This window comes from Ascaphus truei, chromosome 1 (genome assembly GCF_040206685.1).
Source record: "Ascaphus truei isolate aAscTru1 chromosome 1, aAscTru1.hap1, whole genome shotgun sequence".
NCBI classification, from domain to species: Eukaryota; Metazoa; Chordata; class Amphibia; order Anura; family Ascaphidae; genus Ascaphus; species Ascaphus truei.
Genome location: NC_134483.1, coordinates 257913035 through 257940914, shown reverse-complemented (window position 1 = coordinate 257940914; position 27880 = coordinate 257913035). Strand labels below are relative to the sequence as shown.

Here is a 27880-nt window from a genome sequence, read left to right as displayed (position 1 = left end):
AATGAGGGCGAACCAGCTCCGTGACGTCACTGGCCGCCCCCGGCCAGTGACGCGCCCACTCCCGGCCCGCCCCCGGCCCACCCCCTGACGGCCCGCTGACAGCGCGTGCGGTAAGCAACCGCAAGGCCAGGGAAAGCACCCGCTTTCCCTGCGCCTCAGCGCGCCTCAGCCTGCCAGCAATTATAATTGAGGGCAACTTAACAGCATCTAATAAATAGTGTTCTAATGTGCAAAGAATTCTAATCTTTGATTAAATTAGATGAAAAATGTTCTGTGATGCTTAGGAGGTTGATGTATTTTAATATGTACTACATTAACTTTTTGTTTTCTTACAGGTAATACTGCCTGCGGTGTTTGTCTGTTTGTCACTCATATTTTCTGTTGTGGTTCCTCCATTTGAGGAGTATCCTTCCTTAGAACTGCAACCTTGGATGTATGGCCCGCAACATTCTTTTATCAGGTAAAACTGAATTTTTGATGTAAACTATTTTACATTAATTTTATTTGACATGATATTACACATGAAAGCTCTGGTCGATTCCCTGTGAAACATTTTGCTAAGCCTCAAAGGGCTAATAATTTTGCCAAATTAGTAAGCTTTCAACAAAATACTGTCAAACAGTGAAACATTGGTTGTTCCCATGGTCTCACCATTAAGCAAATCAAGCTATATTAGAAAAATTAGCAAATAAGCATATTAAACAAAATATTTGATTTAGTGGTGGGTGAATCACTTGCAAACTCTGACTCAGCTTTTTTTTTTCCACAACTCAAAAAGGGCAAATTTTACATGATTTGCAACCTCATGGTAAAGTTTTGCATATCTCTAAATGCAATAAATGTCGCTGGGTTAATTGAAAACAATGATAATGTGCTCTCTTTAAAATACAAAATATTTTCCACATTATTTAAAGTGTTTATTAGCTTTAACTGAGGTAATAACACCTGCTACATCCGCACATTTTCTCACTTTTCATGCAAACTTAATGTTTTTGCATTTTTAACGTAAAAAGGATAAACCAAACTTATTCTTAAATAAAATAAACTAACTAATGTATGAGTGAGGTATTGTCACATATAGGGAGGAGACTTATGAAAAATGTTTGCACTGAAACATACAATACAGAATATCGTTGTATTCACTAAACACATGTACAGTAAAAACCATACAAAATTTAGGTCATGATTTGATTCTGGAAGTACAAATCCGTGTTATATGAAAGTTTTGTATACCTAGGAAGAATCACACTAGATAAAAGGAAAAAAGAAATCCGTTATAGTAATCTCACTCTGTTCTTAGTTTATTCAAATTGCACATTTTATTTCCCGTTTTTTTCTTAAACTTTCGTTATTGTGACATTTTTGCAAAAGTACACATTGCTTAGAATTTCACACATTTTGCAAGAATGCCAACAGAATTTTTCCACTTTTTACCAGAATTTAGCAAAAATCACAGTATATAAAGGGCCATGGGATCTTGCATATTGACTTGTTGACTAATGCGTGGCAATTGCTTGGCAATATTTCAGAAAAAATAGGCAAATTTCATTTAGTTCACAAACTTAAGCGAAAATGTTGCACATCTCTATTTTGTGGTGTACAGTATTTGGAGAAAAAGATTACTAAAATGGACTATCTCTGTCCCTTTCTCTTTGCCTCTCCTGGTATTATATATTATTATTATTATTTTTACTATTATTATTATTATTATTATTATTAGAGAATGCATAGGCCCCATATTTTCAAATCTAGAACTTTAAAACAAAGCAGATTAGCAACATTTTACCAAAGTATTTTTCCCCTCCTCGGTACCATATAGATAATATGAACCAATGTTAGATCTAGAGATGAGCAAGTCTGGATTGTTGAAATGCAAACACCCTCAAAGTTTGGAGACCCAAACAAAATTAGCTCAAAGCTTGGATCTGCATGCTTGTCCGGAACCACAAACAAGGCAGAGAGACACAGAGGTTCAAAGACAGAGACTAAATGTGATTATAATTAATAATGTATAATTTAATATATATTTGAATGTACTATTGATCTGGTATAGCACAGTATCAGGCAGAGACATTCCACCCACCACCTGGCCTTTCAATCTGATCAATCTCCTATCTACGAGTATATGCCAGTGAATTAGTTACCATTAGGTACAACACCCTTATCTTATATGATATACATAGATGTAGCAAGGGTTATTATACTCGCTCATTACACAGAATAATGCTGTATTATGTAGAGAATCTGTGATTTTTCATAATATGCAATGAAAGTGATAACGCAGAATATCACACAATAATATCCCATCATAAAGAGCCAGCTGGTGCAATAATCCCTGATACAGCTGTATAAAGAGAGATCTATGTTAGTTATAGCAAACAGTTCCAGTTTCTGTTAATAATAACACTCATATGTTGACGTATTTATAATATATATATATATATATATATATATATATATATATATATATATATATATATATACAGTGGTCGACAAATCACCAAAAAATCTACTCGCCACACAAAAAAATCTACTCGCCACCTAGTACCAAACGTGTGCTGCTTGGATACTACGTGATAGGAGCTCGCCACGATGTTAAATCCACTCGCCTGGGGCGAGCAAATGTATAGGTTTGTCGAACAATGTATATATATATATATATATATATATTATATTTGATATAATAGATTTGCATAGAAAATGAGAACACCATTTTACTTGTCTCTACTCTACCAGTATACCAGTCAAAAATATTTCCCCAAAATTCGACTTATTTCAGTCTTCATAAATCACAGTATTATTATTTTATTTTTTTATCCAAAATAATATGCAAAGGGCATAAATAGTTTAACATTTCCCATAATCAAAAAACTAAACCCCAACAAAATGTAAAACCAAAACACAGGGTAAAGTTACAACAAAATACATTACTTGAAAGCATGGTGTTCATTCATGGCAACAGACACCAGATAATCTAAAATTGGTGTAAATAAAAAATTTGGACAGAATTACCAAGCCATTCAGCATTTTTTTTAATGAGCGGATCCATTTTGTTCTGTCATATTGCTTTATAAACAACCGAATATGATGGATCTTTAATTTATTAGATAATGTAAAGATTATGGAACAATTTAGCGGAGCCTCTCAAATCAGCTTCCTGTCTTAACTCCTTCAAGACGTTGACTGTTTCCTACTTTAAAGATGTTTATAACTGTAACTTCTAATGTTGTCAACTTTTTTTTGTGTCCAGGACATACTTGAAAACGAGTGATTACAGATGCAGCGGCCATTATTCGAACAAATCTCGAAATGGATTTCGAGATTTCCCCGTGATCCTCACAAGTTTTGCCGGGGTACACTATAATGGCCCATCAGATTAATACAGCAGGGGTCCCTGCTGTGTGAGTCCTACCGGTGTATGCCTTTCTGTAATAGACACGCAGTAAGAGGCTGAATCAGTCACTCTAACTGCGCACCTCTCACAGGCGATCGCAGGGGGTTTATGTCATTTTAAACATTACAGTAATATAGCAGGGGGGCTCCGAAGCTGAACTGCATTGATTTCAAGTCCGGGGACTCCCTACTTCCCGAGATACAGGCCCCGTTATGAGGTGCCGGTATCTCCTGCACATTGAAATGTTCAGATCACATGACGCGAGACATTTACATGCATAGGAGATACCGGCACCCCATAACCGGGCCTGTATCTCAGGAAGCAGGGTGTCCCTGTACTTGAAATCAATGCGGTTCAGCTCTTGAGACCCCTGCTACATTAGTGTACTGTTTAAAATTAAATATCTAGTAAGCACCAATACACAACCCACCCCGTGCCCCCACATACTGTAAAACCAATATTTATTTTTATAAACACAGAATTAATGCCACACGCCAGCGGGGGCTTGGCGGCCTCTGGGTAGTCCCCAGGTGGTCCCCCCAATGAGGTCCACGGGTGGTCCCTGCAGGTGTCTGGGGGTCCCCCGGTCATCCCAATGGGCATCTTGGGGCCCTCGAGTGGTTCCCACGGGTGTCTAGGGGTCCTCGGGTGGTCCCTGTGGGTCCCCAGGGCCCCCACAGCTGTGGGGCCCCCAGTTCTTCCCTACAGGTATCGCTTGTGGATCCTCAGGTGTTCCCCATGGGTGTCCGGGGTCCTCGGGTGGTCCCCGTGGGTCACGCAGGCCTGCAGTACCATTCCTATATTTAAAAAAATAAACATGATTAACACTAAAAATGAATGTATACTGTATTCTGTATCACTTGTTTGGAAAAATGCAATAAAATCTAAGTTACAAAAAAAATAAAAAATAAACATGGGCTACATTTCAATAAAAACACCCCCCGCCAAACACATACTGCTGCGGCACAGTTTATTCGAGCATTTGCCCGTTCTGTGCCGCAGCAGTAGCCTGGCGCGCGCCCGAGTGTGACGGGCGCACGCCGAAGCAGCGGAAAAGCGCCCTCCGATCGGGGCGCTCTCCCTACCGCTGCCGGGTCCGCCGGGTCCCCCGGAACCCCCTGCCGCTGTCCCGCGATCGCGGGACACCAGGGCTCCCTCGGGGAGCCCCTGGACACGCGTGCAGGGGGCGCACGCTCCCGATGACGCGTGACCGCGCGTCTATGACGCGCGGCACGCCGAGGGGCGGCCACTAGCAAGCCGGGAGATTTCCCGGCTTGCGGTACCGACCACACTTCAATAAAGTGTGTCGGTAGTGTACAGTACAGTAATGGGCAAAATAACTTTTGTCCAGGTATGGATTATAGATTATTTGCCCATTATTAAACACAACATTATCCATGCAGCATAAATAAAATAAATAACACCCGTTCTACTTACCCCTGGCAATGTAAAGAGTATCCTAATCGGCTTACTGCAGGTACATGACCTCCGTTGCCAGAAAAAAACATAGCAAAATACATTCTAATGGCCCCTAGCCCCTTAATTACCTTAGCGGTTAATAACCGCTATAGTAATTAAGGGGTTAACCCACCCTGCCCCGCTACCCACCGAGGAGGCCTAACCACCCACCCGGACCCACTATACCCCCTTACCCATTGATTGTTATAGTAGTACATCATACCCATATAATTTTTACATGATAAGCTACAATAGCAGTCAATGGTCACTCTAATACAAAAGCCTGACTATCCAAAATACACAATAATAAAACCTACAGTATACAAAAAGCACCTAAACCCCCAAACTGTAAAATTAAAAGCAATAGGCAATTACATAAATAAAACCACTAGCCAACCAGCCAATTAAATAAATAAAACCACTAGCCAATCAACTAAATAAATCACACAACTAGACAATCAATTAAAGAATGCACACCACTAACCAAACAATACATTCCATATATAAAAGCAGTAGCCAAAACATCAATTAATTAATACATCCACTAGGCAACACATACATTAAACCATTAGCCAACAAATTACAGTACATCATTAAATTTAAACTCCTAACAATCTGTAAAAAATAATACAAATCAAAACAAGCCATCACAACAGTATACTGTAAAAGCAGCAACCAACACATCAATTTAACCATTAGCCAACAAATTACATCATTATATAAAAACAGGTACAGATTAATACATAAGCAGTCAATGGGCATTGAAAAACATAAAAATAGAAAAATCCAATCCAAAAACCTGAAAAAATAAAAGTACATGCATTCAATATTGATCTTACCTTTAGAAGCCTTGGCTCTCCGAATCCCGGGAAATCAGCAAGCTCTCCTCCGGTGACGTCACGGAACACAATCCAACGCCATCCACGGTGAAGATCCGATGGGCCTTTGTCTGTCCCGGCAAAACTAGTGAATTTTCTCAACCTACACGCGGCACAACGCAAAATGTACCCAGGTCAATGTTCGGGTAACGACTGCTGCATCTGTATCTCTCGATGTATTTTTCCTGGTAAAATATTGTATACAAATAAAAGTGTGCAAACTGTCCCAAAATGTCATGGTCACAAAATGTGTTTTTGTCTTTATTTTGCAGGTTGTAACTTAACCCCAGCTTATTTTTTTTTTTTAGACTATGACTTGTTCCAATGTCAATGACTTAAAAGTAATATATATTAAATCATGTACCTTAAGACTTTTACTGTTATACAGTTGTTTTGTTTCTAAGCTACCATAAGCCTTTCTGAAAATGATTGAGTCAACATCTAAGAACATACAGCAAATCTGCCAGGGATTTATAGTATAAAAAAGTTATATGATAGGCATCTTTTGGACAGGCTTAAGAATGCAGTTGATAGCACCATAACGTCCCTAAACAATACTTATTTAGAAAAATTCCTCTGGGAAGATATCGTGAAATGTATTATCCATGATTTATTGAAGCAAGATATACTTTATTATGCATTGAAAATAAAAGATCATACATATTAATCATCAGTTGGAGTTACAGTAGGTAAGATATTTGGGCATTTAAAAATCATGTGATAACATTTTACTGTATATCAACAAAATATTTGTATTTTTAGTTAATTGTGAACATTCCCTTTTGTTACTGAATAAAACATAAAAATAATGAAGTTTAAATAAAGCTAAAACATTTGATTAAATTTAGTAGAATTTTTTTTATTTATAGCTATAAGATTGTACATTTCCAATACATTATAGATGAAAGAGCAATATATTTTTTATAACGTCCAGATGGGGTTATATGGGTAAGACATAAAGATATGTCAAAACATACATACTGTTCTTCTAGCACTTTTAAAGCCTTGTTGTGATAGAAAGTTGGATGCCAACACAAGCTTAATTAGCTCTAGGCACATTACATTTGAGAATTTGTGATTCATTTCCAGTCCATTTCCTTCTGTTTGTTTCCCTACGGCTGTGCTGTTTCAACATCAATGTGAGCTTGTGTCTCTTTTTTCTACAGTAATGATGATCCTGCTAATTCACAAGTGTCACGTGTGATAGATTCATTAACAGAGAATCCAGGGTTTGGGACACGATGTATGAAAAATGATCCTATTCCGTAAGTATCACCTTTAGGAAATATTTAGTACCTATCCTATTTCTGTTTAAATTATGTCTATGTGACAGCGGTTAGCCTGATCCTGCCAGAGCAAGCATGAAACTTAATTAAATATTCATCTATTATGGTCAAAATATACAAAAAAAGTTACAATACTTAACACTAATGACTTTCACACAATATTTCATATAGATATTGCATCAATCTGAATAGTTTGTTACACTAGTTTTCTTATTTACACAAGTTAAAAGAAACTGTAAAATCTGTGTTCTGCAGGGTTTTTTTTCCCTTTAACTGAACTGATCCTATGTGATCATAAAGGAATACTTAATAGTGCTGCAATATGTTTTCTCCCTTCTGTATCCATGTGTGTTTTTCCCATCATCTAAGGCCAGGTCCCCACTGGCTACTGCTGCGCCCACTGTTGGGAACGCTGCAGGGACAATGGCCGCTGCACAATGGGACCAGGCCCGCTGCGAGGGGGGGGGGGGCGCTGCGCTCTGCCGACAGTGACTCCTGCTCGCAAGAGAATTGTGATCAGGAGTCGCAACGGAGCGCTAAGCCACGCCCCCCGGCAGTTCAGCCAATGAGGGCGAACCTGCCGGGTGATGTCACGGCCGCTCCCCGTCCCTCCCCCATCAAGCCCCCCCTGTCTTTTGGTCTGCAGCTCCCTGCAGACCGGGGAATCGGCTGCACGCGCCGCCAGCCTCGTGGGCGCGCGCTCAGCGGAGGCACTGGGACCTTAGCCTAAGAGTAAAAAAGCTCTAAATTAGGACCCTGGTGCAAAACACCAAAGGGTTTTAATTATACAGTAGATTCATTGGTGAATATCCATGTAGGACCAAACTGAAAAACAGTGGCGGCCGCCTTTATCCTAAATCGGCCGAATCGGCGCAACTTTGATAACCGCGGGCAGAAGCGTTTTTTTTTTGTCCGGAGTGTATTGAGGTATTTTAGCGCTTGTAATATTAGCATTTTATTATCGCTGTCTGCAATACTACAATACCGTCTAAAAACTCAGGGGGGCGTTCGCGAGCTGTTGTCTTGGAAGTCTAATACTTTAGCAGTTAAACCTACGTCAGTACACAGTCTGCATGTGCGCGTGTAGTAATTGTAAATTTGCATATTTATACATGCATTTGCAGTGCTGTATGTCTCATTTGAAAATTGTTGAAACGCATAGGCGTGTGCTGTAACAGTATCACATTTTGGCATATACAGCGCTCTCCCCTCGCTCGCCCCGGCACACACAGGATAATTTACTGCACTGCAGTATTTCAACTTCTTATCTTATCTACAGTGCAGTACACCTCTCCCACACCATTCCTTTGAATGTGTGTCTTTCTGGTTTCAATCACATTCCTGCTTGATAGCAGATGATTACTGCGCATGCGTCTGTAAATTCACCACTGCTTGCTTGCGAAGTTCAAGTGAGTGACCAAAAAAAAAAATATTTTTTTTTCTCCTCATTTTTTATTTTTATTTTCTCCACACAAGCCTGCTTAAACCATCTTGATATTACGATATTCAATCCGTGCTGTAGCTTTTGACTGCGACACTGTGCGTTTGAGTGCACATGGTTGATTAGTGTGCTTTTTATGTACTCTATTTGGGGGTGTAGGGATCAAATTATTATGATAACCTGCCTTTTGAATTATGTAATTTCTTTGAACTGCAGTACAGCTAATCCTTCATGCTGCTGTACCCTGTATCCCCCTCCCCCACGCACACACACAAGGCTCGCTCAAGGATTTGAAACTCTTATCGACAGACACCTCTACAGAGTCATTCAGTTTTTGAAGCTTGCCATTGTGTTTTTAATCCGTCCCTAGCCGAGCGTCACCTCACCGCGCCTGCGTGTAATCCTCTTTGGGATGGGAGCTAGTTGATTATTACTGCGCATGACTCACCCAGCCCCCCGCCCCACCCTTTGAGGCTTTGTTTAAGGTAACGCTTTTGAAAATCCCTTCCTGAATTTGATATGTAAATCTGATTTACATATCAGCACTGTGAGAATTGAGAGTTAAAAAAACCATTATCTGATTCATGTTGTTGATGCAGTAAATTACCACTTTTTGTCATGCTTTCTTTTTCTTTGGTGTAGGTGGGGGGGGGGTTGTTGTCAATGATTATGATTATCATGAATGTAAATAAATATTTATTTTATCAGGTACAAAAAAACAAATATAAAAATAATCATGAATAATACAAAATGCAGTCTTTATTAAGTTCTTCTGTCAGATGGAAATTGAAGGCTGGTGGATAGTCATGAATAATGCACTTTGATAATAATATTAATTAATAATATATAATAATATATATAGTAATATAATTTTCCCGTCTTTATCTTCTTCCTCATTCTGTGTACAGTACAGTAGTTCATTGAGAGAGGAGAGGTTTTGTGTACATTATGACTGTAAGAGAATATGGAATTACCCAGTATACCGAGGCTGCTAACAGGTAGTGCACACACTTTATGGCAACTTGATTGAAGAGAGACCCAGCAATGATTAATGAAACAATAAGCCTCCGGTATTGAAAACAGGGAGTTGGGTAATAGTAAGCCGGATAGAGGTACAGGGGGACACCTCCCTAAGGGGCGCCCCCAAGTAAATCACAGCCCGGCACTAACCGCCTCAATAATCTCCCTGAAATACCGCGTGGAGGTTAGGAGTACTCACGAAAAAGCCGTCCCTGTTGGTGCAGGGAATTCTGCAGCGGCTTCCTCCTCTGGTGTAGCTGGCGTCAGCGTGCTCCGCCGGAAATGATGACACAGGAAGAAGGGGGTAAGATGGTCCGTGGTTCACAGCAACTTCAGCAGCCAACGCATGGATGTCTAAAAAAACTTTATTGATCGCTAGCAGCAAACATCAGGCAACCACTCTAACATGTTTCGTCCAGGCTATGGACTTTTTCAAAGAGTATTATGACTGTAGTTTAGAAACTGTACACTTAACTGTACAAACAGTTCACAGACTTTACACGATACCCCCTCTCCCCTAGTCCATCCTTTTTTTCTGAAAAGAAAGAAAACAAAAAAGTAGTGCAGTTATGTGCATACTGTATTATGGCATTTTGTTCTGTGTAGTACTGTCAAACTAGTCTATACTGGAACTACTGGAAATACTGTATACTGTGACTATGTTAAATAGTTTGGAACCAGATGGCTGGTGCTGCTCTCTCTGGAAAGAAAGAAATTGAGCAGTTGGGTGCATACTGTTTTATGGCATTGTGTACTGTATACTGTAGCTACTCCATATTGGACTACAGTACGCAGTTAGTACTGTCAAACTAGTCTATACTGGAACTACTGTATACTCTTACTACTGTTAAATACTTTGTAACCAGATGGCTGGTGCTGCTCTCTCTGGAAAGAAAAAAATTGAGCAGTTACTGTAGGTGCATAGTGTATTATGGCATTATGTACTGTATAGCTACTCCATATTGGACTACAGTATGCAGTTAGTACTGTCAAACTAGTCTATACTGGAACTACTGTATACACTACTGTATACTCTGACTACTAGGAAAGAAAAAATCTGTACCATACTTACCTGTATCATACTGTACTTACAATACTACAGTACAGTACTATACCATATTACCTTCCTGATGCTTGCCCATTACGCGCGATCACAATGGGCAACACAGTTGCAATATGATCAATATATTTATTGCATCGTTCCATGGTGAGTACAGTGTTCCAAAAACTCAGTATGCCTTGCACCAACTCATCCTTTTTGGAGGGTTACACGACTTTTCGGATATGGTCCTTTAGCTGATGCCAGACCATTTCGATAGGATTGAAGTCTGGCGATCTGTCATTGGAGGGGGAACAAAAAGGACAATTAGTTTAAGAGATACAGTACACAGTAAAAACAGTGGGAAAAATGAGACACGGTTACCGCACTTACTCCGCTGGCGTCTTCACCCAGTTGATACCACGCTCAAGGATATGCGCTGTTGACGCGGTGTGCTTCGGATCGTTGTCCTGGTAGAAACGGTGACCATCCAGGAACTCACGTGTGATGTATTCCACAATCTCAGGCACAATTTTCTCTGGGAAGAAAGCTTTATTCATGATTCCTATAACAAGAAAATGCTCAAAAAACTGCACACTAGTACAGTACAGTGCGTAAGGCACAAGCGTGTGACATACATTTTACTGTACCTTCAAAGATGACGATGCATCCTGGTCCACGCCTAGAGATGGCACCCACACATGCATCTCCACTGGGTGTTTTGGACACGGCTTCATAGATATGCGACCTTTTTTTGTGGAATGCAAAGGTGGCAAATCTCTCCAGCGATACAGTAGACTCGTCAGTGAAGATGCAATCCTGGAAGGTTTCTCCACTGTCGATCCATGCCTGGGCCAGGACCACTCTCTTGATTTTGTTAACGTCCCTTATAATAGGGTACGCTCTTTAATGACAAGTAATAAATAATTTTATAGGTACAGTACAGTTTCTTAAACAACACTTTTACCTCCTGTACTGTCCAGTACTAAACTCACACGTCCATATTTCCATCCAATTCTGCGTCTCATCTTGTTTATGCTGGTCTCGGATACAGTGAGATTGTGATTTTGCTGCAGAGTGTATTTGACCCTTAATGCACTCTTCTCATCATTCTCTTCACTTATTTTGTCGACCAGAAGAGTTGTCTCCCTACAATGTACAGAAAAACAACAATCCGGTAAGTTACAGTGCAGTAGGTCACAAGCACAGCACATCATTTGCAGTAAAAATAGTATACAATGAGATAGATCTACACAATATATTGTTCTATTAAAATGCAGCAATATAAACAATATATATACTGTTGTTATAAAAATATACAGAAATAACTATAAAATGAGAGATCTACACAATATATAGTTCTATTAATATGCAGCAATATATATACTGTAGTTATATAAATATACCGAAATAACTAAAATATTAGAGATATCTACACAATATATAGTTCTATTAATATGCAGCAATATATATACTGCAGTTATATAAATATATCGAAAATAACTATAAAATTAGAGAGATCTACACAATATATAGTTCTATTAATATGCAGCAATATATGATATATTATTGTATTATATAGTTATATAAATATACTTACGCGTTAGTTACCGTTGGTGTCCTCGTGCGTTGTCTGGTTTTTCCGTGTGCATGATAGCACATGGTGGTTGATGGCACAACGAGGCCAGAAGCAGCTAACCAGCATTGGATATCTGCAATTCGGTGTCCGCTCGTGTACATCTCCTTAATTCTCATGCTGAGATCCGTTGAAACCTTTTTAACAGACATTGCTGCGAGTAGAAAGAAATACAAACACAAGAATGTATATTCGATGTTTAGTCGATGTGTATTCAATGTGCAGTGAATCCACAAAATGGATGGTGTATTTATACGTTAATGACTCACATTAGAGTATGCCCACTTTCAACACCTGTACCTCGTCACCATGCATAAAAGGTTTCACACTTTGCATAGCCTCCCACTTGATGATCTGTATCTGAACTTGCCCTTGTCCAGATACTGCATTGTGCCATCTGCTTCCATGGATCAACCCCGATTCTACGGACGCAAGAAGCCACTCGCCTCTGCCGTGCCTGTCACACAGAAAAAGCGAAAGGCGGCAGCCATTTCCAAGCCAAGGCCAAAGCGACAGGCTAAGGCTAATAAAGAAAACCTTCTGCTGACCCCAAACGCTAAGGGTTTTAATACTCGTAAGCCTTATTATGTCAGGAAGAAATTTGGTGATGTACACGCAAAACGCAAAACAAATGGCAGCCAACCCATCGAACCCGCAGGCCACTTCCTCGTTTATGCTTCGATGACTCTGCCGCCGCTCTCACGGAAATCTACAGCCCATCTTCTCCACTACTCGTCCACGACGCTGCCGCCGCTCTCCCGGAAACCCACAGGCCATCTTCGCCACTGCTCTTCGACGACGCTGCTGCTGGTGCCCCTGAAATCCATGGGTCACTTTCTCCATTACGCTTAGACGACTCTGCCGCTTCTCGCCCGGAAATCCACAGGTCACGTTCTCCATCCCTCTTCGACGACGCGGCCGCTTCTCCTCTCCCGGAAATCCACAGGTCACCTCCTCCATCCTTCTTCGGAGACGCTGCCGCATCTCTCCATGGAACCCCCATCTCATCCTCCGTAGCACCCATCCACCCAGATGTCCACAGCACACCATGCACAAGAACCAGCTCTTTAGACCGCATGCTGAATGGGTTAAGTGTGGATATCCCCGGGAACTCTACTGTGCTGGTGAAGATAGATCTGCTTCTGGAGACCATGCTAAATATGGATCAACGGATGGAGAAGATGGACCAATGGATGTAGAAGATGGATCAACGGATGGAGAAGATAGAGACTGACATAGCGGGGATACATAATTTGCTCGGTGTTCATGCCCCTGTATCCCCGACGCCAGAGCAGGAGGATGGCATGGATGTACAGTATTTGTAAATAAATGTTTTTGTATTACTCCACCAATAAAATAAAATTGTTGATTTGTTTTAAATTGTTCCATTGTCTCCTTTTGTATTGTAACAAAATACAGTGTTTCTAGAATGTACAGTACTGTCCAGGCATACTGTACTGTATACTGTAGGCATGCTCAGTACTGTACATCACAAGAATATTAAAACAATACATGCTGTACGGGTATAGAATACACATATGTACTGGAATACATGTAGAATAAATGCATACTTTTTATTTTCTCGGGTTTATTATACAGTATATATAACAACGGCCATAAAACTGTAGACTCCGGTACGTGTTTTTTTTAATTCCGATTCAGCAATGTGCATTGTTACACAAAGCGATATTATCCATCGAAATCCCTCCATTTGCCGTTTTCCGCATGAGATGACAAAGTTTTATTTTCTGAGGAAAAACAAAAGTAAAAGTTTTACTGTAATGGTCAGCCCCCTAAAGAAGTTCCCAGCCAGTCCCACCAATAATTTTCTCGGGGAGGTGTCTCCTGTTCACATGCGAATGCGCCTACCGTCGATGTGATGACACGCATATGCGTTTCAAGAAGGTTCCAATGCGCATGCGCCTAGCTTTTCACCAATTGTGCAGTATCTACTGTAGAAGCCGCTCAGCCAATAATATTGCTTACAGGAGAATCGCTTGATTTTTGAATCGCAGTGATATTGATATTTTCAAAATAAAAAAACAGAATAAAATACGGCAACATTACTCACCCTAGAATTTCCCAATCAGCTGGCGCCGGGCCACTGCCAGTCCCGTATTCTTGATCATACACGTTGTTGACAGGTGACAGCGGGACTACTATACCTGTAGTCAGCTGATGAGGCTGGAAATCGCTTAGGTACATGCAAGCTTGTTCGAAACTGTACGCGAAATCCGGCACAGGCTGCAGTTATCTGTGCGTGGACAGACAGCAAGGGTTGTCACTGATGGTCGGACCATTATTGGAAGCCGGTGCTGGTGCTGGCGCATTGCTTGCCAGAGACTGACGTTTCTTACTTGGTTTTAACACGACCTTTCGCCTTTTGCTGTCTGCATGATCATAGATACGGGAAAAACCCGGTGATACACACCAATACCCTCCAATAAAATCAGGATCAATACGAAAAAAACATGGATCGCTACATAACTTTTTCCTTATTGCACGCTTCCAGTCATAGTTTTCGATAAAATACTGATAAATTTGAACAATTGTTGCCATCTTATCATCTGTTGCATTAATCGCGGCCCATATTAAATAAGTCGGGTTTTTGGAACACGGGCTGCACTTGTGCACTCATGGCGGGACTCTCTGGACAATAACCAGACCAGAAACTGGTGCTTTTCTTTCTTTAATATGAAAAGCCTAAATTGATACATTATTGTAACCTCTTCCTTCAGTCCCAAGGCCAATTTACAATAGACCACTGTGGTATCTTTTTTAAACGAAACACCTGCAAGTCGACACATTACTGAAGCACATGCGCATTACAATTCATGAATATCTGCCATCTGGCAGATACACGAAGAATTGCAACCAATTAAATCCGAACCATTATCAATAAAGGCATCAACCGCGGCTGTGAATGCAACATGAATGCGTTATGAATGCGGTCAGAATGCGGCATGAACGCAGTGAAGTGCATGGCATTCGGAAAAAAAATCGGTGATGTTGGAGAATAAAAGGGGACGCGGCTGTATTGTCAGCAATATGCTTAATACGTTAAAATAAGATTATTGATGTCATTAAAACAAAATTAAATCAGCAAAAGTAATAGATATATATTTTTTAAAACGTTATTTTTTGTAAATGGGATAACTTAATGTACAGTATAAAATGTGTTCTACCTGCTCTATCTATTTTTTATCTTGCTATTATCCAGTCCCATTTGTGGTGCTTTGTCAAAGAAAGTGTGTGCATAAATCATTATATTATCACTGATAACGACAATAAATTGATAATCAGCTCCCCGTCTCCCCCATACTATATATATTTTTTCCAATGTAAATCGTTTTATATTTTAAAAAAGATAAAAGAAATGCTGATCTAACAAATATATATATATATACTGTATACCTAATAAACGTACTAAACCTTTCACTGTCAGTGCACTTCTGTGTAATGTTATACTATAATTCTGAGTCAAAACTATTTAGAGGAAGCATACAATTATTAACATAAGTTCAACTATCTGAGAGCATAGTTACATAGTAGATGAGGTATATTAATTATGTCCTAATTAAAGCTCAAGAGCTCAGTTTCATGCAGATCAGATATGCAAATCATATGTACGGTACAACTTAAGTGCAATGATATCAGTTACAAAATCGGATCTCTCCTGAATCGGCTATTAAGGCCTCATCCAGGGTATTTGATCGGGCACGCGCACCCACGCTGGACACTTGCGACAATGCACGTGGGCTGCGTGAGCGGGTGGGTGCGCCTGCTCGGCGCTCAGCCGCTTGCCGAGCAAGCAAAATTGATTTTGCTGCTCGCAAGCGCGTCACGTGAGCGGTTCGCCCAATGAGGGCAAACCAGCTGCGTGACGTCGGGACCACGCCCTCGGCAGGAAAAGCACGGCCGAGCAGGGCACAGCGCTTGAGTGCCAGCGCGCCTGTTTCCACCCTGGTCGAGGCCTAAGCTGTCAAACAGAGCGGTAGCTGCATGTAGAACGCTGCAGTAAGCTAAAACTCCACACAACCTTGTTACCCTAAGCTTAACCCTCCTGACACCGTGACATTCCACTACAAATCCACCACGTGCGTTTCATTCCAACAAGAAGTTGTGGCTTTGTAGTCATGGAGGGTGGAGTTCGACATGTAGTTACCACTCTATTCGGCAGCATAGTTCCTGATTCAGGAGAGATATGAGTTTGTAGCTTATAGCATTGCACTTAAGCGGTTCAAATGGTCCTGACAACTTGAACTGTAATTATTATATAAGAGAGATCTGAGTTTTATGTACTCTCTAAGCTGGTAGCATTGCCTTCAGCTGTACATAGTTTTGGATGGAGAGATACACAACTTTAGAGCTATACCCAAGGAATTTCTAGTACATTTAATATATAATATATAAATTGTATGTTACAAAAAACGTGTTATGTGTATGTTAGTGAACATACAGTATACTCAATTATAATAAATCAAATAAAGACAAAATAAGTGTAGTGTCCACCTAATTATTGAAGTCCTGCAGCTGAGAGGTCTCTAGGATTATCCAAATCCCATAGCAATAGTCCTTGTGGAAAAATAGTCCTCCTTGGCAGTGGCCTTCACTCGTGCTCAGTGCATTACATGAAAAAAGAAAATGTGAATAACAGTGTATAATATCATACAGTGCATATAAACAATAACACCTCTGTGCAAAAATATTCAAAATTAGATGTGAATCCCTAAGGCCGCACTTACGGTGCCGGCGACGCGACCGATGCCGTCGCCACTAGCGAACGTTATAATTTAACTTTCAGCGACGTCGCTGGCAACAAGGTCATTGATTGGTTTACAGACAGTCACATGGCGACAGCTTGTAAAAAATCAAATTTACCTGTCTCGCTTTCTATAAGCGCTGGCAACGGAGTAAATTGTTTTGGAGCGCTGTCGCGTCACCATCACGGGCACTATAAGTGCAGCCTAATACTGCTTCACCAACAAATCTGGATATTTGGATTTCTTGCAACCTTTTACCATACATCTAGTATATAACAATACACCATGTTACATAGGTTTAGTACATCTGATCTGTATGATCCTGTGCACCTAAGCTCAAATTAGCATACATGTATTTGTTTCAGATTTGGGAGTCCTTTTTCTGCGTTTACTTGATCTCACTTGAGACATACAGTAGCCAATTTTGTTGCAAGGTGTAATTAGAAGCCTGTGAGTCTATGTTGCTCTCCTATCTGAACACACCGTATTATTTTCTAATTTCTATACTGCAGCATTGAATGTATTAGTTTGTCTGGCTCATTTATCAATTTAGAGGTAACTTGACACACAACCTCATCTGGGTAATCAGTCTATTCTGCCATTTCCTCTCCCACCCTCTCCACCCTCCATGTTACATTTGTATATATTTTACTTTGATTTAATAAATGTTATGTTTTACTTTTAGCAATTAGACATGCATATTCTGAATTCTTACAAAATTACTTTGTGTGCACATAATACTAAAGATATCCTTGTTACTCTCTCCCATTTTGTGTTGTTATCTTCAATAATACATTTTAAGCACATTTGCTAAACGGGGCATTTTTTTCTCCAGAATTGACAGTGCCAAATTATTTTCTAAATCTTGTTGAATACTGGTTAATGTTGATGACTTTGCAAAATTCCTAGAGCTGCGAAAGTCTCTGAAAGCCCATTTTGCAAACTTGGAGAATGATTTGCACATCTCTATATAAAGTAGAAGCCACAAGTATCTTCTTATGTTATTGTGTGGATATTGGATAAGAATGTTTCAGATGCCAGATTTTGGACCATATCCACAAAGCTCTTCAGTTACCATCTCGTTAAGTGCTAACAGGAATCTTCAAAGCTCAGTAACAATGCATTACTGTAGGTGCTGTTTTCAGCTATAACGAACCCTTGAATTACTATAACAGATGTTAGTGCTAATGACATGCAAAAGAGGTGTTCTCTATAACAACGCATATCAACAGAGCTCTGTTATAGTTAACCCAATGATTTAACATTACGTTAGTTAGGTCATAGCTAAAGGAGGCGTTATTCTTATCCAGACCCTGAAATAAGTCTGTTACAGGGTCTGAATATGTATAAGACCACCGTTAAGAATATTCATATTTACAGGATTCTCTTCCTCTCTTGTCTTCTTTTTTTTTTTAAACTTTAATTTAACACCTATTTATGGTCTGCATGAAAGTACTAACGTCACATTTAGGTAAAACAGGCTTAACGCCATGTTATTTGAAGCTACTGCAAAGCAGTGCTAACTTCACATGACGTTAAGCCTATGTTAATGAGATCACTAATGGCCATTGGTTTTGCATATATTTAGTTTTGTGGATACCTGTTAAACTCAGTGAAGCTAATGGACATTACTTATTTAGGTAACATCTCGTTAGTAGCCAAGATTTAACGAAGCGCCTTTAGGCACTTGCCTGTGTCCGCCTCCTCCTTGGTGCCAAATGACGCCACAACGTCCCCAACGGGACGCAGCATGTTTGCGCGTTGCAATGGAAACGCGACGTCATGACGTTATTTGTCATCACAACATTACGTTGCCATGGCAATGAGTCCGTGTGACATCATGGTGGGGGTGTACGCAGCGTAATTTTGCTTAGGCCCGGGCCAAATGGGAAATCTGACACTGCGTGAATCTACCCCTTAATGTGGTGTTAACCTAACTTAAAGTCATGCTTAGACTAACAGTGTTCAAAGGACAAAAACATAATGTTAAGCCGTGTTTCTGCCCATAAAGAGTATAGTGTTAACTATAAAAGATGCTAGTGATACGGACATGCAAATGATGCATTATCATAACATCACATATCCACTAAAGTCATTAAGTGTAACGTAGGCACTTAAAGTTATGTTACTTTAGTTATAACTAAACTTGGCGTTGCTCCTACCTAAATAGAGCTGCTGTGGTGTCTGGGTGGCTGTAAAGACACAGTTAGTCATAATTTGTATTTGCAACATAGCATTACTGTATATAGTGTTATTTTCCTGTCCTTTTTCAGTCTGGAAAGACTGGAATAATGTAACGTTATTAGAACAGAATGCAATGTTATATGCTATAATAATGTGATGTTAAACAAATACAAATAAGATATACAGTATTTCAGATATTGTTTTTGCAAATAAATAGCTTTTTAAAGTTTTTTGTAAAAGTGAAACCAATCAAAATTAATTGAACATGAAATGTCCATTAACTTTTGACGTTTAAGTAAACTTGTTGTGAACTTTTGGATCGAAAATATTTTCTTTTGCCGAACCAAAGAAAGGTGAAATTAGCAATGCTTGCATAAGCGCACAAAATGTTTGCACATCACAAATCAATATCAATTAAAAGACTGACAGTATATTTTCTAGCTCCTATTTTGGTTGGTACATAAACCAATAGAAAAAGCACATTTGAAATTGTATTTGGTGAAATTGTATGTGAATGCACACATGTGTACTTTCCAGGCCTGGGTAATGTTTGTTTCAGGGTGTATACTGTATATTAAAGCAGTTTTTGAAGTGAAACTTCTTTGCTGGCACCTGTACTTAGTACAATTTCCATTGGCACAAATCTCCTTCGTGCACACAGACGTGTCTGTGGAAGTGACGTCATTCTATTTTTTTGCCTGCTGAGAGTTGTAGTTGCGGGGCCAGTTGCATGTTTCTCTGCGCATGCACCGAATTGGCTGTTGACTCGCGCTATAGTGGCTGTCGGCTCAAGCAGGACCACCCATCACATACGCATACCCAGAATCGCCCGTGGCAAGACCGCCCATAACTATGCACATGTGCAGAATCGGCTTAGCTGTTGTCTTGCGCATGCGCATGACCACCCGTCACTATGCACATGCACAATAAATGGCCCTTTTTTAAGAGATGTGTGCAGAGGTATACAAATGGAGACATTTTAGGGTGAAATTAATATAAGGTTTTATTGCCTGTTCCTTTAACAATGTAAACACAAAACATAAAAGTAAAACCTGCTCCACTTTGGAGAATAACTAGACATACTATATATGCCCTATCTAACTGGGTGGGTAGTTAGGCTGATTACCACACCCATCAAATATATCTATATATACACAACAGTCCAACAAAGTCTCTTATCATTTTCTGTTGTTGCTGCTGTAGGGGAATGCCTCTCTGTTCTCCTGGGTCAGCATCCTTGTGTGTTATGGCACTCTCTGTGTCCAGATATAGAGGTATTGTCCCCTTTTCTTGCTGTCAGCATACATTCCTTCTGTGTGCATCAAGACATCATTTTTTCCTTAGGTCAGCCCAGTTGTGGGCTAAGGAAATCTCTGCCGTCCTTCTCCTTATGTCAGCCCAAATGTGAGCTAAGGAATCTCTTTCCTGTTTCTCACATCAGGCCTTTCTCAGATCTCTCATTAGTCCAGGTGGCTACAATTAACTATCTCTCTGCTGGATTCTTAGAGCTCTGAGACTGCTTTATTTAAACAGGGATACGTCTCTGTTACACCAGTCATCAACATAGCACCCAACTTGACTCCCTATGCGCACCATGGGCCATCCACAGCCACAAAATCAATACAACTCTCACTCAGGTCGCACCCTGCAGTGGCAAAAAACACCATCAGAATACATATACTGTATGTCTGCATTGTCCCTTAACTTGTAAACTATTTTCTCTTAACTGTGCCTTATAACAATACTTTGACCCTAACAATTAAAGCCTTACACCTTAAGAACAACTGTACACTACTTTCACATATGAAACCAAAATACAGGTAAATGTTATACAGTACATTATACTATCAAAACTGTCAATTTTTTTTAACCAATATCACTTTCAAATCACAACTACAGTGGCTACAGACAAAGAAGTTTCACATAAAATGCACATGCTCGGCACACACACAATTGTTTTAAGAATTAGAACAGGGGAGCTTCTCTGGAACTGAATCATGCTATTTTTAGCTACAGAGATCCTGTGGAAACTGGAGGTAAAAATAGGTAATTTCAGATCCTATATACTCAATGGTTTGAATTCTGTAAAAAGATGAGATAACACATGGGTAGATTTTATCGTTTGTGAGCCCCTGATGTCCAGTTAATACTAAGTACTTATGGGTCAAGCATAGAGATTGCTGAAAGTGGAAGCAAGCTCCTAGAACATATTGCTGTCGAGCGCAAAACGGTTGTGCAGCATGTGATGTCAGAGGGATATGACCACATTAGTAAAGTGGGGGATCCTATGGTCGCCCCAAGAGCCAGAATATTGTGAGCACTGAATTATTGGCATTCCTTACCTACTGATGTTCCTTTGTTTGTTTGTGAGTGCAACCTCATGTATGATATTTTGATCCTTTTTAAAGGAGACACTTTTGAGACGTTAAAGATTTTGAACAAGTATGGGCTGATTCTATATACTGTACTACCAAGCAGCCAATTGTGCTGAAATCGTCCAAAACCATGAATTTCATTTATTTGAATCATATTTTTCTACCGAACAGAGGCTGGTCTATTAAAATGTATCAACACCTTATAATAACAATATAAATTGAAGAACAATCTGTTACGATTGTGCTCGCCACAAACCGGGACCGGACCGCGGGGCTGAGGTGGGGTTATATAATCACCGACCTTAGTCCGCGCAGACTGATCTGGAGTGCGCAGTTCGTAGTCGTACGTAGCAGGGTCAGGATTGGAGAAGGCAGTATTGTCGTTCTTCAAGCAGGAGTTCGGCAACAGGTGGTCAGGAGTTCCCCGCTTCAGCTTAGGAGCGTGAGCGCGGGAGTGGACTCTTCGTGAGGAGCGGCCTCGGCCCATGACGCCGGTCTCAGCAGGAGGAGACAGCGGGCTGGCCGAAGTACACCGCAGGGCAGCGTCGGGAAACCAACGCTTCAGCACAGAAGTCAGGAACGGGCCCCTGCATGGGACTAGCAGGCGGCCTCAGAAAACAACGCTTCAGCAGAGAAGTCAGGAACGGCCCCCCGCATGGAACTAGCAGGCGGCCACAGGAAACAACGCTTCAGCAGAGAACTCAGGAACGGGCCCCCGCATGGAACTAGCAGGCGGCCTCAGGAACTAGGAACTAGGGATAAGAACTAGAGAAGTTAGTACACCAGGATACAAGCCAGAGCGGCTTGTGGCAGAGACTGTAACGTCCAGGGTAGGAATTATGCTCGGCACTGTTTCAGTGCCAACGCCCAGGGTATAAAGGGCGGAGATCCAATCACAGGAGGAGGGTGTGTGAGCATTCCTCCAATGATAGGGCACAGAGCAGAAGCTGCAATGAGAGACAGCACATGTGCCATTGATTGCCAGAGGAAGCTTGCAACTGCAGATGTCTGCAAGGCTATAGTAAAAGCCAGGAGTGGATTCCTTACACAATCACAATCTATAAAATAAAAATACAAAGTTTTCAAGGTACAAGTACATTTGTTTGGGACAAATAAAATCCTTTCATTTTTCTCTCTAAAAAAAAAAAAGGGACCTAATGTTGCCATTAAACTAGCTAGTTATTGCACTCTAGAGATATACAGTATGGTTGCATTTCTGAACTTTATTTGGGTAGTGCAGAATGTAAACAATGGTTGCGTTTTTTCCTCATAGGCTGCATCCATATTGCCTATCATATATAATATATATTTAAATTATTAATCACATTAATTATTTTGATCCAGCATGCCACAATTCCCACATATTCATATTTTAAATGCTATTCATTTAGTGATAATTGAGAATTTAAGGAGTTCTTTTACTTTAAAAACTCAATGTTGTACAAGAAAAAGGTAGAAACAGAAGCAGAATTTTAAATGTCTTATTTTCCCAAAGTACTCCATTTATCCTAAAAACCAAAGACAAAGAAGAAATAAATAAAATAGATATTGCCCATTTCAAATCAAATATTGCTTCCTACAGATCTTGATCCACAGCCAGTGTGCTATTATGCTGTGGGTAGACAGTGAGCCTGAGCAAGCAGTATTTTCTCCTTCATTTCCAATTGAAAGTTGGAGATCCCTTAGCAAACTACATACAAAAAAATAATGTTCTAGCTCCTGGGCAGTAAGAGCATACAAAATAATTATCACTTATGTAATAAAAAAGGTCTTTTCAGAATATTTTCATTTATTTATTTGATTATTTGCTGTTGGTTTTTTCTATCTTAATGACTGTAGGAGGACGTGCGCAGAGGTATGCAATGGAGACTTTTTTTAAGGTGAAATTAAATAAGGCTTTTATTGCGCCTGTTTCTTTAACATAAGAAAATCATCCAAACATATGCAAATAAGGGGTCAAACAAAGCTTCTATTCCACTTGAGAGTATTTCTACTGAAACCTATGCAGTCCACAACTCCCTTTAGATTAGCATGTCTCCCAGCCCCAAACATATATCTTGATATGTGCAGATATACAAAAAGTCTTATAAAGGAAAGTCTTATCTGTTTCTTGTAGTTGGAGGGAAAGTCTTCTCTGTTCCTGTGTTGCTGCCTTTTCCTCAGGCTATATAAGCATTCAGGTTTAGAGGGGCTTTCCCCTGTGTCTTGCTGGCAGCCTCTTCTGGTAGACTCAAGACATCTGTTCCTATGGTCAGTCCCACAATTTGTGAGACTCTGGAAATCTCCTTTCCTGTCTCAACGGCAGGTTTTTCTAAGAAACCTAATCAGCCAGGTGGTGTTGGTTAATTGACTACCAGCAGTTAACCACCACACTGCTGGATTAGAGACACATTTCCTGAACAGGGATAACTCCCCTGTTACAATGACCTTCCGACATTATAGTTATAAATCTATGTTTTGACCATAAACAGTCAACTATGAGCACAAGAGAGTTGCATTCCCTCTGGGAACAAACCAATGAAAACTTCACTTTTATTAAAGCAGCAAAATATGTAAAATTGTATACACAGGTATGTTTTTTTTTTGTTTTTTTTTAAATAAATCAGGTCTCTAGTATTAGGTAATAGTGACTGTTTTTTTTATTATTATCATTTTGTATTCAACTCTTAATACAATTTTTTTATGCATTAAAATCATGCTTTGATTTCTATAGCAAGATCTTTGTAATAATTTGTTGCCAACATTACTAGCAGTTTGAGCAGTCATGACCCCAGATGAAGTCCGGTGGGACAAACATGTTGGGCATTTTTTGATGCTTTGAGGCCACTGTACCCAATCTCCTGAGAAGCCCTGATTGGAAGGAGACTGCTGAGACGGCCGTGTCGCGGAGGAGTGCCCCCACTGCTGGTGAGAGACGCTGGCAGAGGCAATCGCGGTCTGTTCCTGACTGAGAAGTGGAGCGGTAGCATCGGATGCTGTTATCTAAGGAGAAAGGTTGAAGTGCGCCCGAAGTCACTTCTTGTTTACTTACTAGCAGGGAGAGTGTTAGTGTGTTACCATCTCCTCTGTGTTGTTTGTCATCTTAAAGTAAATGTTAATGCACTATATCCTTGCATTTGCATTTCTTCATATGAGGGTCTACAAAGAGTCTGCTGACCTGGAGAATCTTCTACTTGGAGTTACAGTATTATGTGTTTTTGAGTGCTAACTAACACAGGGTTTATTTGCACATATTAAAACTGTTTTATCACTTTGCGCCATGAACACTGTATTGTTTAGGTTTTTTTCATTTGCGGTTTTGGGGAAAACCGCTGGTGTTTAGTCTACAGCTTGAGTGTATCACAATATTTGTTGCGCTTTATTATAGTTTTTTCACTGTCTTCTATAAATAGCATCTGTAGTGAGTTAGAGCAGCCAAAAAGTTATTTGTTGTTGTATTAGCAATAGATAGGTATGTGGCGCCTTGAAATATAATCTGTAAATCTGTACTGTATGCACCTGAAGCTCAAGTGTGGGTAATGCTACACCCACACACAGTTGAGAGGGTATTATAGTTCAGGGGTGTGCAAACTGGGGTGTTTGCCACACAGGAAAGTGCAACATTTTCTTGGGGGGGAGGGCACGGTGCTTAAAGAAGCCCCCCGCTCTTTCCCACAACATTTAAGTTAATGCCGGGAGAGTGTGTGAGGCCTCTGTATATCCCTTATCTTGTCTAAGGCAGCTTTTCTGGCACCATTGGCAGCATGGTAACACGGCATATAATGATGCCTTGGGGTCACATGACATTGTGACGTCAGAAAATGCCGGAGAAAAGGTCAAGGGGTGGGGGGGGGGGGGGGTGTGAGCAGGTAGGAGAGCAGGCAGGAGGGCGCAGACTAAAACGTTTGCGCACCCCTGCTGTAGTTGATAGATTTAGGAGCTCTGTAGTTCTAAGTACTGCAATACTTAATTATTTTTGTTTTCTCTGCATGTACCTCAGTTATGTGGATAATTCAGTCAAAGCATTCAGGCAGCTCAATTGTACAACCTTAGAGCTTGATTAATAAATGTTTAGCAGATTTTCATTACTAATAAGCACTTGCCTCACTAGACTATCTCTCACTCAATTTGCAATCCTCCATTCTTGCCTGCTCTACTGTATATCACTTACTTTGGTCACCCAATTTACTGTCTCGCACTTGGTGTGGGTCACGGCCTACACTTGCAGCATGACCCTGCACAAAATGCCTGCTGCACGTTTTGCTCCTGGGTGGATCTCTATCAGGGGTAGTAGGTGTCACGTCTATGATGGCCAATATTTATACTCAGACGTTGTCATGGTCACTGCTATGATAAATTAACTGTCTAATTTCCAGTGAGATCAGGCAATTTGGTGAGTTGGAATTTTGCCCATATTTTTTAATTATAAAGATTGTATACTGTCGCGGCCAAGTTTATTTGAGCATTTACCTGGTCTCGGCCGCGACAGTAACCGGGCGCGTGCCGTGGTGTCCCGGGCGCGCGCCGAAGCCTCGGAGGAGCGGCGCTCCGATCGGGGCTTCCCCCTCCCCTCTCCGGGTCCGCCGGGTCCCCCGGAACCCCCCACCGCTGTCCCCCACATTGCGGGACACCAGGGCTCCCTCGGGGAGCCCTGGGCATGTGCGCAGGGGGCGCAGGCACCCGATGAAGCGTAACCGCGCATCGGTGACGCGCGGCACGCCGAGGGGATTCGGCTAGCAAGCCGGGACATCTCCCGGATTGTGGAACTAGCCGAGTTCAAATAAAACGTGTCGCCTCTGTATATACACTGCAGATGTATATGTTAATATCAAATTATTGTCAAATTGTAATATTCCCATAGCAGTAATTGAGTGATATTGTAAAAACATTTTGAATAGATATGAATGCTATATAATCATAGAGAGCAAATTAAGTGGATATCTATTTATGTTAACTCACTGTGATGATATTAGCAGTAAAGACAATATAGTATATTAAAGATAACAAAATTTGGAAATTCATACTTTCATTATCTACTGCACCGACACACTTTATTCGAGCAAATACCCAGTATGTACCTGGCAGATACCTGGAATGCGCCGCTCCTGACCTCTGACAAGCCCCGTTGTGTTTGCCTTCCCAGCCTGGGTTCATGCCTGGCTGACGGGCGGCTGATCTGTTAAATGATAATGATTAGGATTTAATAGGCTGCAATGCTTCGCGTGTCTACCAGATGGCATAAATTCATGAATTGTAATGCAGTATATATATATATACTGTGCAGTATTGCAGCCAGCGGGAATAAAATGCTTCAATCCCTGCTTGGAAAATACCTCAATGCACTCGGGCAGAAAACAGTCACAAACCTCAATACACCCGGGTATACCCGAATTCGTGGGACTAGCCGAGCTCGAATAAAGTGTGTCGCCAGTGTATATAGAGTGTATCTTAATATAAGAGCAGGATCCTGATTTCTATACAAGAAAATATGTATTAATTAGATTTATTGAAATACAAATGTAGAGAATCTATCCTCTGACTGGGTATTATATAAATTGAGTGATTGTGAACCCATCATTCAATTCTTTTTTTACTGAAAGTTATAAGGGGATATATCCATTCTGATTCTCTAAAGAGAAGCTTTCTATCAAGTTCCCCATCTCACATTGTGCCTTGTAGATGGTCAATGGCAGTGAGTTTCAGGCTTTTAGAGTCACCATTGTGATATCCATTTATATCCATTTTATTTTCACCCGAACTAACATGTTCCAAAACACGTCTATGAAATTCATAGATTGCTTTGCCAACATATCTAAGGTCACAGCTACAGGTTATGAAATAAATCACATTTCTTGTTTAACAATTTATGAAGTCCTTTATAATGTACTCCACAGTTCAATAGTGGTCTTTGAAGCACTTTATGGGTGAAATAAAATGACAGGCTTGACAGTTGTTACATCTAAAACAGACGATCATTGGAGTGGTACGTTGGTGTTGAATTTAAACTCTCTCTTAGGTACTTGTCCATTGTTAATAAGTACTGTATCAATGTTTGCAAAAAATATTATAATATTGAACCAATGTTGTATGTTCCAATTATTACCTTGAACTCCTGGTGTTTTCATTGTTCTGAGAAGTTTATCTCTGTTACTTTCTAAAGCCTATTGATATGATCTCTTATGTGTATTTAAATTGTAGTCACTTTTTAAGAAGTTAGTACTGTACATACTGTAGATCCCAGGCTTGTACTTTAAATTCTTGCAAATTAGAACAGTTTCTACGCAAATGGAGATACTGACCTGTCTGAATTGAGATAAAAGGCTTAGGGGCCTTTTTTATAAGCATTGATAACCAATTTATTGAGGCTTTTGAGCTAATCTCGCAAGACAGCTATCCAGAAAACCTCGATATAAAAAATAAGATGGGA

At 40.4% G+C, this 27880-nt stretch overlaps 1 protein-coding gene across 5 annotated transcripts in view; it reads left to right on the top strand.

Moving 5' to 3' along the window:
- LOC142496631 (phospholipid-transporting ATPase ABCA1-like) overlaps positions 1-27880 on the top strand; it is a 1672602-nt gene that overhangs the window by 1012066 nt on the left and 632656 nt on the right. For all 5 annotated transcript variants that reach the window (XM_075603302.1, XM_075603295.1, XM_075603331.1 and 2 more), the window contains 2 exons: positions 336-460; positions 6897-6995. In XM_075603302.1, the coding sequence (XP_075459417.1) occupies positions 336-460; positions 6897-6995 (224 nt within the window). The remainder of the gene's footprint in view (positions 1-335; positions 461-6896; positions 6996-27880) is intronic.